Here is a 13,636-nt window from a genome sequence, read left to right as displayed (position 1 = left end):
TTTTGCTTTCAAAAACATCATATTGCAAGCCCTCTTGTCCTTTGATGTAGAAGGTACTAAATCTGTGTTTTATTCTGACTGTTGTTACAGATACTTGATTTTTTTTCTTTCTGACTGCTTGCATATTTTCTCCATGACCTGGGAGTTTTGAAATTTGGCTGTTGTATTGCTGGGAGTTTCCATTTTAGAGTCTCTCTTTCAGGAAATGATTGGTGGATACTTTCAATTTTAATTTTACTTTCTGCTTCTAAATCATAAGGATAGTTTTCATTGCTAATTTCTTAAAAGATGCTGTCCAAGCACTTTTTTTATCACAGCTTTAAGATAGGTCAATAATTCTTAAATTTTCTGTCCTAGATCTATTTTCCAGTTCAGTTGTTTTTCCAGTCAGGTAGTTTATATTTTCAGTTGTATTTTCTTTCTTATGATTTTCTTTGACAGATTCTTGATGTTTCAGAGTAACTAGATTTTCCTGCCAGGAATTCAAATGTCATTATAGAAAGCACAAATATGTGGACTGGTCATAGTATTAGAATGTCAAACATATGCTTACGAACAAATCAGTTGTATGGAGAACTCACACAGGGTAAGCATTCACAAGGGGGTTAGAAGAAATGAAACCAGGATACCCTGAATGTCTTTATTAAGAACTTTAGATTTGATTATGCAGCATAGGAGACACTGGCACAGGACCATCTTGCATGACATGCCCTCATCATGTGCTCTATGAGTAGGGTCGAACTGAAGCTGCTCAAAGGACATGTTAGATAATGTAATTTTACAGTAAATGCTCCAGGTGTTCACATGGACTATTTATGCCCTACCTGTATGTCAGAGCATTCAGAGCTCATATTGTTCTGATCAGTCACAGGGGGATAGACTAATTTGTCTCTTACATAGTGATGTATGTTTGATTTTCTTCAATAAGGAGAGCAAATAAGAATTTATTTTTCCAATTCTAAATGTTAAGAAATAAATTTCTTCAATTTGCTTTTGCACCTCCTTTTCCCTTTGGCCAATTCTTCTTTTAAAATAATTACAATTTTCAATAGATTTTTTTTCCCATTTGGCCAATTTTTTTTATGGTTTTTCTTTAGTCAATTTTTATGCAACCTTTTCCAAACTCTTCAGTTTTGTTTCATAATACTCTTATTTCATTATCTTTTCTTTTTCCAATTTTCCATCTACCTCTATCAAAGATTTAAATATATATATATATGTATATATATATATATATATATATATATACATATATATATATATTTAAGCTCTTCCAAGACAGCACTTTTTGTACTTGAGACAAATTCCTATTTCCCTTTGAGCATTTCCATGTAGGTATCTTGGCATTACTGTCCTCTTTTGTGATTATGTAAGAATCTTCCCTGAAATCTTAATAGATCTGATCATGGTACTTATTTTGTTTTAGTTCATATTTAAAGTTGATTTTTGCTGCTTGAGTACAGTGGATAGTGTCTGAAAATTTTTGAATTTTGTAGCCAGGATCTTGTCAATGACTTTTTTTTTAATTTAATATTGATTTATTCCCATTTTGTACAAATAATGTTTTTTATACATTAACAAAATATTTTTTTAGGTTTTTTGCCAGGCAAATGGGGTTAAGTGCCTTGCCCAAGGCCATACAGCTAGGTAATTATTAAGTGTCTGAGAATAAATTTGAACCCAGGTACTCCTGACTCCCGGGCTGGTGCTTTATCCACTGCACCAACTAGCCACCCATGTAAAATATTCTTGTTTAAGAGCAAACAAAATTCCTCCCCCCCCAAAAAATAGACTCATTTGAGCAATAAAGTAAAGGGCAGAGAAAAAATTAAAATTAAAATTAAAAAAATAATAGTAATAATTGTAGGTATGGCCAGGTGATGCATGGACAGAGCACCAGCCCTGGAGCCAGGAGCACCAAAGCCCAAATCTGGCCCTGTACACCCAACGATTGCTCAGCTGTGTAACCTGCCAAGGCACCCCAGACCCACTGCCCTGCAAAAACCAAAAAAAAAAAAGAAAAAAAGACCCAAAAGAAAATAAAATAGTAATAATAGTAGGGGTGGCTGGGTGGTGGACAGAGCACTGGCCCTTGAGCCAGAAGAACCTGGGTCCACATCTGGCCTCAGATTCCCTGCTATGTGGCACCAGGCAGGCCACCCAGCCCCATTTGCCCTGCACCCCCCAAATAATAATAATAATAATAAATATGCTTCGGTCTGTGTTCCAACACCACCAACTTTGTTGAGGGTGGATCACATTCTTTATAAGTCCATCACAAAAGTTACTTCCATATTTTCCACCATTGCCATTGCTGATCGCAACTCCCTCCTTTCGTATTTCTCCACTACCATGTACTATATTTTCTCTCTCCTTTCACTCTGACTGTGCTGTAGGGTAGCTGAATGGCACAGCAGACATATCCCTGGCCCTGGGGCCAAGAGGTCCCGATCCCACATATACCACCCCTTAAGTCCAGCATCCACCTGGCCCTATGGTCACAGACAGGCCATCAAATCCCAGCTCCTTGCAAGAAGTAAAAAAGAAAATGTGTTATATCTGACCACTCTCCCCCCATGGTACATCCTCTCCTCCATCATTCACATCCCACCCTTCCCCTTGTACCCCCTCTACTTCTTACTCTAGATGTCTATACCCCATTGAGTATATATGCTATTTCCTCTCCTAGCCACTTCTGATGACAGCGAAGATTCCCTCATTCCCCCTTGCCTTCCCCCCTTCCGTATCATTGCAATAGCTCATTGTAATAAAGACAAATCTTATTATATGAAATAACTTGGCCTACTCCCCCTCTCCTTTTTCTTTCTCCCATTACATTTCCCTTTTTTCTGACTCCATTTTTATACCATATTTTATCTTCAAATTCAGCTTTCTCCCGTGCTTCATCTATAAAAGCTTCTTGTACCTGCTCTGTTAATTGAGAAGGTTCATATGAGTATTATCAGTGTCATTTTTCTATACAGGAATATATGCAGTTCATCATCATTAATTCCCTCATATTTTCCCCTTCTCCTCCAATCTCTATGCTTCATCTGAGTCCTGTATTTGAAGATTAAACCTTCTGTTCAGCTCTGGCCATTCCAACAGGAACCCTGGTTCATTGAAAGGCCACCTTTTTTCCCTGGAAGAGGACATTCAGTTTTGCTGGGTAGTTGATTCTCAGTTGCATTCTAAGCAATTTTGCCTTCCAGTATATTATATTCCAGGCCCTACGAGCTTTTAATGTAGTTGCTGCTAAATCCTGTGAGATCTTGATTGCAGCTCCATGGTATTTAAATTGTGTCCTTCTGGCTTCTTGTAATATTTTCTCTCAGATTTGGGAGTTCTGTAACTTGGCTATAATATTCCTGGGGGTTGTTTTTTTGTGGGTCTCTTTCTCAGGGAAATTGGTGGATTCTCTCCATTTCTATTTTGCCCTCTGCTTCTAGGGCAATTTTCCTGGAGTAATTCTTTGAAAATGATGTCACGGCTCTTTTACTGATCATGACTTTTAGGTATTCCAATAATTTTTAAATTATCTTTCCTAAATCTGTTTTCCATATCAGTTGTTTTTTTCAATGAGATGTTTCACATTTTCTTCTAATTTTTCATTCTTTTGGTTTTGAAGTTTTGAGTCCTGATTTCTCATAAATTCAGCAATCTCCCTGAGTTCTTTTCTTTGTCTGAAGGATTTGTTTTCCTCAGAGAGCTTTCTTATTTCTTTTTCCATCTGGCCAATTCTGCTTTTTAATGCATTCTTCTCCTCAATAACTTTTTGAACTGTTTTATCCATTTGACCTAAGCTACTTTTTCCATGCTATTTTCTCCAGCATTTTTTTGGATTTCCTTGACTAAGCTGCTGACTTTATTTTCATGTTTTTCCTGCATCTCTCGCATTTCTTTTCCCAGTTTTACTTCTATCTCCCTCATTTGATTTTCAAAGTCTTTTTTGAGCTCTGTCATAGCCCGAGCCCAATTTCTGGTTTTCTTGCAGTCTTTAGATGCAGGAGCTTATGCTTCCTCATCTTCAGACTGAGTGTTTTGATCCTTGTTGGGCTCACAGGCAAAGTATTTCTCAATGGTGTTTCTCTTTTTACTCTACTTACTCATTTTCCCAGCCTGAGCCTGGTTTGGGGGTGCTTCCTGAGCTTTTGGAACACTCCCAGAAGGATCTCCATGTGTGAGTCTCTGTTCTCCCTCCTGGTCTGTGAATGACCATAAGCACCCCCCTCTGCCATGGGCCTGAGGGGGGCAGCGGGGGAGGGGGGAGCTGCTCTTCTATGGGGGGGCCTAGACTGCGATCAGGATCTGAATGTGGTCAGAACCCCAGCATACTGTTCCAGGGACACAGGACAGAGCTTGGCAGTCTCTCTCTGCTCCCTCCCTAGGCTCAGGGCACTCATGCCCTGGGGGCTCCTGCTTATTGTCTTCTGCTTCCTGTTCCTAGATCTGGACAGACTGCTCACTGTGTGCCCTAAGGTCTGGGCTTCACATGCTCACTCTGGCAGAGGTGCCCCTGCTGTTCCCCCAAGTTGTGCCCATTGCTCCCCAGGGTGTAGATCAGGAAACTCCCCTGCTGCTGTGAGCTGTGGCTACCAGCACCCTAGGGCTGCCTCCGGGAGGCTGAAGTTCTTTTGCTCTGGTGGGCCACCCCTCCAACCCTGGGGAGCAGAGACTTTTTGCTCTTTTCCAGGTTACCTTGAGTAGGAGAACTGCTTCACTGGGTCCCTCTGTGGGTTCTGTCTCTCGAAAATTTAGTTAGAGTCTTTAGTTCATAAGTTTTATGAGAGAGCTCCTAAGAGACGATCATCTCTTGTCGCCATCTTGGCTCCTCTCCCACAAGGTCATTCTTCAATGACTCTCTGCATCATGGCCTCTGTGATTTGGTAGCTTGCCCACTGTGCTGAGGTTGTCCAGCGTAGTCTTACTTTTTGAGCCTTGGATTCCAGGGCTTCCAGTTTCCCCGCTGTTTTTGTACTGAAGGTTTATCATCTGGTCTACTGAGCCATGACTGCAGTACCTGCTTCTCTGAACACCTTATATACTTGCCTGAGCTATTTTTTTATATCCAAGTGAGACAGATCTTTCCTGAAATCTTTGTAAGTTATATTGGAATGGAAAATTTTGCACTCTGTCTTTTTGTATATTTTGTATATTTGTATATTTTTGTATATTAAGAAGGAAGGGAAAGGAGTGTTCAGGCAACTTACTGATTTCTCTCTGCCTTCTTGATAACTTATAATACTAGGAATATCATGTTAATTTGATTCTACTTGGTTTAGATATCTAGGTCATATTTGTATCTTGCAAGGAATGTGGTAGGGCCTTTTCTTATTTTTTCTAACAGGTGATGTGACATTTGAAATAATTATTTATTAAATGTTTAGTGAAATTTAATTGCAATTTTAATTAATTGTAATTTAATTGTAATTTTTAAAGAGTTCTTTTATAATTTTTTAAAGGTATTTTTGAAAGGTAGGGTTATGTTCATCTCCTATCATATAATTTATTTGGACAATTTATATTTTGTGAGATTTCATCCATTTCATTTAGATTGTTAGATTTATTGGCATATAGTTGGGAAAAATATCTTTTAATATTTTTTATTGAATTACACATTTTAACCTATATTAAATAACATGCTTTGTCAAAGTGGAGGAGTGGGTTGGGAGGAAGGGAGAGATTTGGAAATCAAGATTTTGGAAATGAATGCTGAAATTTGTTTTCACATATAACCAGGGGAAAAATTAAATTAAATTAATATTTTCACTGGTTTTAAATTCACCTTTTTCATTTCTTACACTAATAATTTGGTTTTCTTTTTCCATTTAATAAAGCATATTGGGGCAGTTAGGTAGTACAGTGGATAGAACACTCACTGGCTTTGAAATCAGGAAGGAGTTCATATACATCCTCAAATATTTAACACTTACCAGCTAAAATTAGCTAATGATATAGCTTTCATTACTATTATTTTAATTTTTAATAATACAGCTCCTAATTTCATTGATCAATTCATTTTTTTTAACTTTCAGCTTTGTTAATTTTCTCCTTTGACTTTTTGGTCTTCTATCTTTGATGGATAATTACAAGTTTTAAACTGAGAGATATAAGTTTAGAGTAAACACCCCTGCTTTTCAACTAGGCTTTTTGTCTCAAAATAGTGATATCATCTAGGTCCTCTTTGGTGGAAAGACAAGATTCAACCATACCCATGTTCTCTAAATCCAATCTTTTCAATTATACTCAATCTTTTAACTTTCCTAAGAGAAATTCAATTTGTTATATCCTCCCTTAAAGGGCTGTATACAATATAATGGTCTTGACTAACATTTGTTTTGGTTTTTGTTTTTCCTTCCCATTTACATTTACATTTTTATGCATCTCTTCAGTGGTGTATTTGGAGACTGAATTCTCTGTTCAGTACTGGTCTTTTTATCAGGAAATTTTGGAAGTCCTCTATTTTGCTGAATATCCATTTTTTCCCCTGACAGTATATGTTGAATTTTGTAGAATAGTAAATTTTTGGTTGTAATGCAAGGTCCTTTGCCATCCAATATATGATATTTCTTGTCCTCCAGTCCTTCAGTGTTAAAACTGATAAGTCCTGTGTAAGTATGATTGTGTTTCCTTTGTATTTTAAATTGTTTACTTTTTGCTGTTTGCAGTATTTTCTCCTTTATTTGAGAATTCTGAAATTCATCTATGATAGATAGCCCTTGGATTTTTTTATCCTGGGGGTCTCTTTTCTGGAGGAGTTCTGTGTGTGTTTTTTCAGTGGTTATTTGTCTTCTTGCTGTAGAAGATTTGAACAGTTTTCCTTGATAATTTCCTAAAAGGTACTTTCCAGTTTCTCTTTATGATATAGGTTTTCTGGTAATCAATTAATTCATGACATATCTTTCCTGGATCTTTTGTTCAGGTTGTTAGTTTTTCCCTAAAAGGTATTTCATGTTTTCTTCAATATTTTCAGTCTTTTTGCTTTGTTAGATGGAATCTTATTCATTGTTTTCTTTTAGTCCAATTCTAATTTTTAGGTTTTTATTTTCTTCAATTAGTTTTTATGCTTACTTTCCCAGTTTGCTTGTTTTATTTTTTGAAGAGTTAGATTCTTTTTCAAGTTGGTTATTTGTTTTTTCCTTTTAAAGGAGTGGATTTCTTTGGCCAATTTTTCATAATTCTCATATATTACTACAAATCTGTTTTCCATATCCTGCTTACCTCTCATTTCTTTCCCCAAATTTTCTACCATCTCTCTTACTTGAATTTTAAAATCCTTTTTGGAGCACTTGTAAGTGTACTTTTTGGACTTGAGACCAATTCATAGTCTCCTCTGAGTTTATACATAAATGTATTTTGCCTTTATTTTTCTCTTATGAGATGATGTTTTGATCTTCCCTGTTGCCATAGTAACTTTCTATGGTCAGGGTTTTTTTTTTCATTTTATATTTATTTTCGCTCATTTTCAAAGTGGAGCTCTGGGGCCTCATTTGCTGGTGACTTTCTTCCTTTGTTAGAATAGCATGACCCAGTTCTGTGTATTGTGCAGGCATTCCAGGGCAGGTAGTATGCTTTCTTTCCTGCAACTGGGGCTCTCTTTGCTGACCTGTGGTACTATTGGCCTGCCTAACTCATACTCAGTATCCTCAGTTGCTGATTTGTATAGGTGCTAAACCTGTCTCCCACTGCCTCTCTTACACTTGACTATGATACCCTTTTCCTCAAGTGAGACTGACCTTTCCTAAAGTCACTCCTAGTTAGGTTTAGCTGAGACATTGCTTCCCCGTCTTGTGGATTCTCTTGCTCTAGAATCTGTTCAGAGGTTACATTTAAAGTTGTTTCATAGAATAATTGGGAAAAGCTGAGGCAGCTTCCTAACTATTCTGATTTTGTTTTGTCTGAGATCATGAGTGCTACCCTTCCTGGTGTTTTTTTAAGTCTTGCTGAAGCTTAAAATTTTGTTCCAACCCCTTATTTTAATTCTTCGTAAGTCTTTCTGTTTCAATAATGTTACCTGACAATAACATATTATTTTATTCATTATTTCTTATCCACTCTGCTATTCATTTCCATTTGGGGGGTGTTTATCCCATTCATATTCGTGATTAGTTACTGTGTCTTACAATCCATTCTCTTTATTTCTGTTTAACCATTCTTTGTCTCTTTTTATCAGATCTTTCCTCAAAACTTTGTTTGCTTCTAACCGTTGATTCCATTAATTTTATTTCTCTCTTATCACTATCTCCTTTTCTCTTATGGACTTTCCACTTCTACTTCCCTGTTGAGAGTTTTTTATTTTGCTTAATTTTATTTATTTATTTTATCTTTCTAATTACATGTTATGAAAGTTTGTTCATCATTCACTCACTTGCATATTTTCCTCCCCTCAGTAAGAAACAATCAAGTAAAATTTTACATTTCTGTTTAACATGTTTACATATTAGTCATTTTGTGTATGAGAAATCAAGACTAAGGGAAAACAATGAAAACCATGGAATAAAGAGGAAAATCATAAGTGTTTTTTATAAAGTGAACATAGTATCCATTCAGATTCCATTGTTTTTTCTTTTTTGTTTGTTTTGTTTTATTCCCCCCTCTGGATGTGGAAGATGGCCTTGCCTAAAACAAGTCTCACAGGGCTGTTCTAGATCTCTGAATCACTTATGGACATGCTCTCAATTTTCAGATCTTTACCATTACCAAAGAACTTCTTTAAATATTTTTGAACATGAGACTTTTTACCAATTTTTTATGATTTCTTTGGAAATGAAGATCTAGTATTGATATTGCTGAATCAAAGGGTATGATATTTTTCTAGTTCTATTCCCCAGTCCTGTCATCAGGTACATAAGCAGAAAGAAGAACAAGAACCTTTTCTACTCTAAATCATCTGAAAGATTCAGGAGGATGAACTTGGAGACTAACTATTACATTTCTCCTCCCATAGATCTGTTCAAAAGCACATGTGGAAAAGAGATGAAACAGGATTTTGAAAGAATGTATTTCAAATGGGTGGGAGAAGGGATAGAGAAAGGGAGAGAATTTGTATGCAAAATGAAGAAATTAATTTTATAAAGTAAAACTAATTAAGTACACAAATACAAAGAGAATGTTGCCACTACTCAAATGCACAATGGTGAGGTATATTTTCAAGTACACTGTAAGTGGATGTCCCAGTATTCTGATCTTGTACCATCCTGATGATGTTGAGCCTATGCCAAGAAACAGGGTAAACTTGGACCTTCTTGACAGTGACGATCTTATAGTAAGAAATAGGTAGGAGATAGTTGAAAAGTTTAAAAAGTCAGAAAAGGCCAAGGTGTGTGATTCAGTAAGGTAGCTAATATGATAATAGAGATTAAAGCTCTGCCATTAACCAACATTGTAAGATGGATCTCAGGCTATAAAATAGAATCTAAGAAATGTAAAAGAACCATCCAGTTGTATCTGCTCCATCAGTCTTCTTTTTTAAAATTTCCTTCTGCCTCTGGCATCTCCTCTTCTAATAGGTGAAATCATCTTGAAATTTGAAGCTGACATTTATGTCTCATAATTGATTTTATATACTTATGTGCAACTCACATCCTTCAGTAAGGTCAGAAAATTAAAAACAAGAGTCTAGGGTAGAGATTTTCTTGTCACCATGGTAGCAAAAAGTCTACATCAGAAATTTTCTTATTTACAAACCCTTTCTTTTTGCGGGGGAAGGGAGTATGATTCCATCTGCTAGTGGTTTATATTGAATTTGAATTAAATATTTCAAATGTTTAGTAAAATTCACTTGTAAATGCATGTGGTTCTTTTTTTTTTTTTACCTTCATGAGTTTACTTAAAAATTCTTCAATGTTTCCCCCCCCCCCCGCCAAGTCAGGATTATTTTAGTATTCTATTAAAAATGTGTTAGCCTAGACAATTTATATTTCATAAACATTTATCGATTTCATTCAGTTTATCAGTTTTACTGGCATATAGTTGGGTTAAATATCTTTTAATTCCTTAGTATTTTTCTTTTATTGATTTTATTTATGGCAATGCGGCTAGAGTGACTTGACCAAGGTCACACAACTAGGCAATTATTAAGTGTCTAAGGCCATATTTGAACTCAAGTCCTCCTGAATCCAGGGCCTGTGTTCTATCCACTGTTCCACCTAGCTGCCCCAATTTCTTTGTATTTTTCATTGTTAGTGATTTACCTTATCTATGTCTGATACTAATAATTTGCCATTTTCTTTTTAAAAATCATATTATCTAATGACATATGTCTTCTGTTCTTAATTTTGTTTTACACAAAATCATTTCCTAATTTCATGGGAGAATTCAATTTTTTTAACTTTCAATTTTGTTAGTTTCACCTTTGATTTTTAGTTCATCTATTATGGTGTTTGATTGTAAATTTTTAATTGTTCTGATTTCTACTTTTTCTTTTAGTAGTATGCCAAATTCATTGACTTCCTCTTTCTTTTACTATTAAAATATTCAAAGATAGAAAAATAATTATCTAAGTACTATGTTAGCTAGAGTCCCATTTATTTGGCATGCTGACTTATTATCATATTTAATAAATTAATTGATAGATAACATGATTTGTTTTTTGATCGATTTTTCTTTAGATTAATTTAGTTTCTAATTAATTTTAATTTTTGGTACATTGACCCTTAATTATCTTATCATTGGTAAAGATACACTTAATCTTTGTGACTTTATGCACTTGTTTGTAATATTTTTATTATTGTCATTTCAGTCATTTCTACACATTGTAAACACATTTGAAGGGGTTGCCATTTCCTTCTCTAACTTCTTTTTCAGATGAGGAAATTAAGGCAAATAGGGTTAACTGACTTGCTCAGTAAGCAGACATTTGAAGCCAGATTTGCACTTGGAAGGATGAAGCATACTGACTGCAGGTCTGATAGTCTACCCACTGCATTCCCTAGATGTTTTTTAGTAGTCTAATAAATGATTCACTTTTATGAAGGGACTATGTACAATTGATAAATAAGCATACTGCTTCATATTCCCATTCTAAGTTTTCCTGAGGTTTCTGTTATATAACTCTACTAAAATTCTATTCATGTCTTTTTTTTTCAACTTACTTTTGGTGAGATACATATGGATCTCGGTGTTATAAATTGAGCCTCCATCCAGTATTTTAGGTTTAATTTCTAGAAAGGCATTATTGTATTTTTTAATTTCTAGAGCAAAGAGCTCTCTTCAAAAACAAGAAAATTTGGGTTTAAGTCCAAACTTGGGCATATCCTGTTTGAAAAACCTTACACCAGTCCTCTGACTTCTCAGTGATGTTCTCATTTCTATTTTTTTAAGATATAGACCTTTACCTTGATCTATATTTGTGTCCCTGAATCCCACTATATAGTTTTCTTTCATTTCATGGATGAGGAAACTGAGGCATAAGAAAATTATATGATATGCTCAGCTAGGAAATGGGAGAAATAGAACCATAAATAAATGCCTAGTATAGTATTCTATGCTCTCTTCATCACATTACATTGTTTCTGGTGCAAGTAGGAAGGGAACAGGATTGCAAATCAATTAAAGAACTGATATTGCTGAAGTCATAGACCCCCACACCAGGAAAATATCTCATAGTCACAAAGAGATGCCTGGTTTCCTAGTGAGGAGCATCCTAAGGGCTCCTTTAATGTCTTTATTCCTTAGGCTGTAGATGAAAGGGTTCAGCATTGGGGTGACAGCAGTGTACATCACAGCTGCTGCTGTGTCCTGTTCAACTGTGTGAGTGGATGTGGGGCTTAAGTAGACTCCAATAATTGTTCCATAGTACAGAGAGACCACAGTGAGGTGGGAGCCACAGGTGGAGAAAGCTTTCAATTTCCCTGCCTTAGATGGAATCCTCAACACAGTCACAAAAATTCGAGTGTAGGAGATTAGGATGCCAATGAAGGGAATGACAATTGTTAGTGCTCCTTCTATGTTGACCATCAGATCATTGATGAAGGTGTCTGAACATGCTAACTTTAGCAGGGGACTGAGGTCACAGAAAAAATGAGGGATTTTATTGTGGCCACAGAATGAAAGACGGGTCAGTAGGACAGTATGGATCAGAGCATCAGTAAAAGCCCAAATCCAGGACACTAATATCAGAAGGGCACAGACTTTTGGAGTCATGATCATGGAATAATGTAGTGGGACACAGATAGCCACATAGCGGTCATAGGCCATGGAAGTAAGAAGGATACTATCTATACCCCCAAAGAAAAGGAAGAAGAATACTTGTGTTAAGCAACCTGCATAAGGAATGGTATTCATTCCAGATAAATGATTTACCAGCATCTTTGGGATGGTAGTAGAAGTGAAACAGATGTCAATCAGGGACAGATTGCTAAGAAAGAAGTACATGGGGGTGTGGAGACATGAATTGATCTTAATAGCCAGAATAATGAGCAGATTTCCTAGAGCAGTGATCAAGTATATAAGAAGAAATGAGAAGAATAGTACTGTCTGCTGCTCAGGGTGGTATAAAAGTCCCAGGAGGATGAACTCAGAGACTTCAGAATGATTTCCTCCTTTCATGGTTCTGTCAGGAAGCATGCATGGAATAGAGATGAAACCAGAATTTAAAGTTTCAACAGATTAATAAATTAAGTTTTAGATATCAATTTTATATCATTCTTTTGAATTATATATCAAATTAATATTCATATTTTAATACATTGTATTTATTTAATACATACAAGAGGTGAATTGACCCTTACCTCTTTTGTACAGATAGAGAATAAGCTCCAGGAAGGTATGGACTGCTTAATTAAACGACTTTGTATCCTTGGTGCCTAGTATAGTGCCTGTGTACATAAGAGCACAATTTAATACATACTTTTTATTGTATTGAGGAATACTGACAGTCAATCTATGTTTACCTCAGTAAAGATAAAAGAATTCATGAGAATGCATAGTATCAGATTTGAAGACCGAGCACCTAATTTTGAATGACTCCATTACTGTGTGAACTTGATCAAGTTACTTATCCTATCTGGTCCTCATTTTACTTATATGTAAAATAAAGTCAGACAGAATATTTTCTAAATCTCTTCAAATATCTAATATATGATACTATAAGCTCTTACCACTTCCCTTTGTTATGAACAATCCCATTGACAGATAAGTGAAACAAGATTCCTCCTGACAGAATTGTTTGCTTTGAATTTCCCACTAATTTCTTTTATTTCTGTCTTCTAGGGCAAAATAGGATGAGCCTCCACTCTTCCTTTTGAAAAGCTTTCAAAAATAGATGCCAGTTATTATATTGTTTATTTGCCTTTTCTTCTCCTTCCCAGTTTCTTCTGTCCATATTTGTGTGGTAGAAGCAATATTCTAATCCCAGCCTACAATCAAGATTGACTAGTTTTTTTTGTTTTTTGAATTTTTTGAGAAGATAGGGAAAGTACACTTGAGCCTTAGTTTACTAGGGAGATTAAATAGTCACACACTTCACATTGCATTCTGATCCCATGAAAAAAGAAAGTCTTGAGGAGCAAATGTTGTTGTCTAAAATTTGGTCCCTGGACAAGTAGCTTAAGATTTCCCTAGGCTACAGCAATTTTATTAGTGCAAAAAATTTGAATTTTATATATATATAATCAAAATCACTACTTTGTCATTT

The 13,636-nt window shown here is 35.6% G+C and overlaps 1 protein-coding gene across 1 annotated transcript; it reads right to left on the bottom strand.

The window, feature by feature from the left end:
* Nucleotides 1–11,607: 11,607 nt before the first annotated feature.
* On the bottom strand, nt 11,608–12,549 carry LOC141497466 (olfactory receptor 1f45-like). Its single transcript, XM_074200120.1, has one exon. It carries the CDS (start codon nt 12,547–12,549, stop codon nt 11,608–11,610), a length of 942 nt encoding a protein of 313 aa, XP_074056221.1.
* Between the last annotated feature and the right edge of the window lie 1,087 nt (nt 12,550–13,636).

The sequence above is a fragment of the Macrotis lagotis genome, chromosome X (genome assembly GCF_037893015.1).
Source record: "Macrotis lagotis isolate mMagLag1 chromosome X, bilby.v1.9.chrom.fasta, whole genome shotgun sequence".
Classification (NCBI taxonomy): Eukaryota; Metazoa; Chordata; class Mammalia; order Peramelemorphia; family Peramelidae; genus Macrotis; species Macrotis lagotis.
The sequence above is the reverse complement of the archived record's forward strand: the minus strand, read 5'-3'. Positions and strand labels throughout refer to the sequence as shown.

Bases quoted from the DNA above. Each gene is read 5' to 3' on its own strand.
- LOC141497466 (XM_074200120.1), bottom strand. From the start codon at position 12,549: ATGAAAGGAGGAAATCATTCTGAAGTCTCTGAGTTCATCCTCCTGGGA.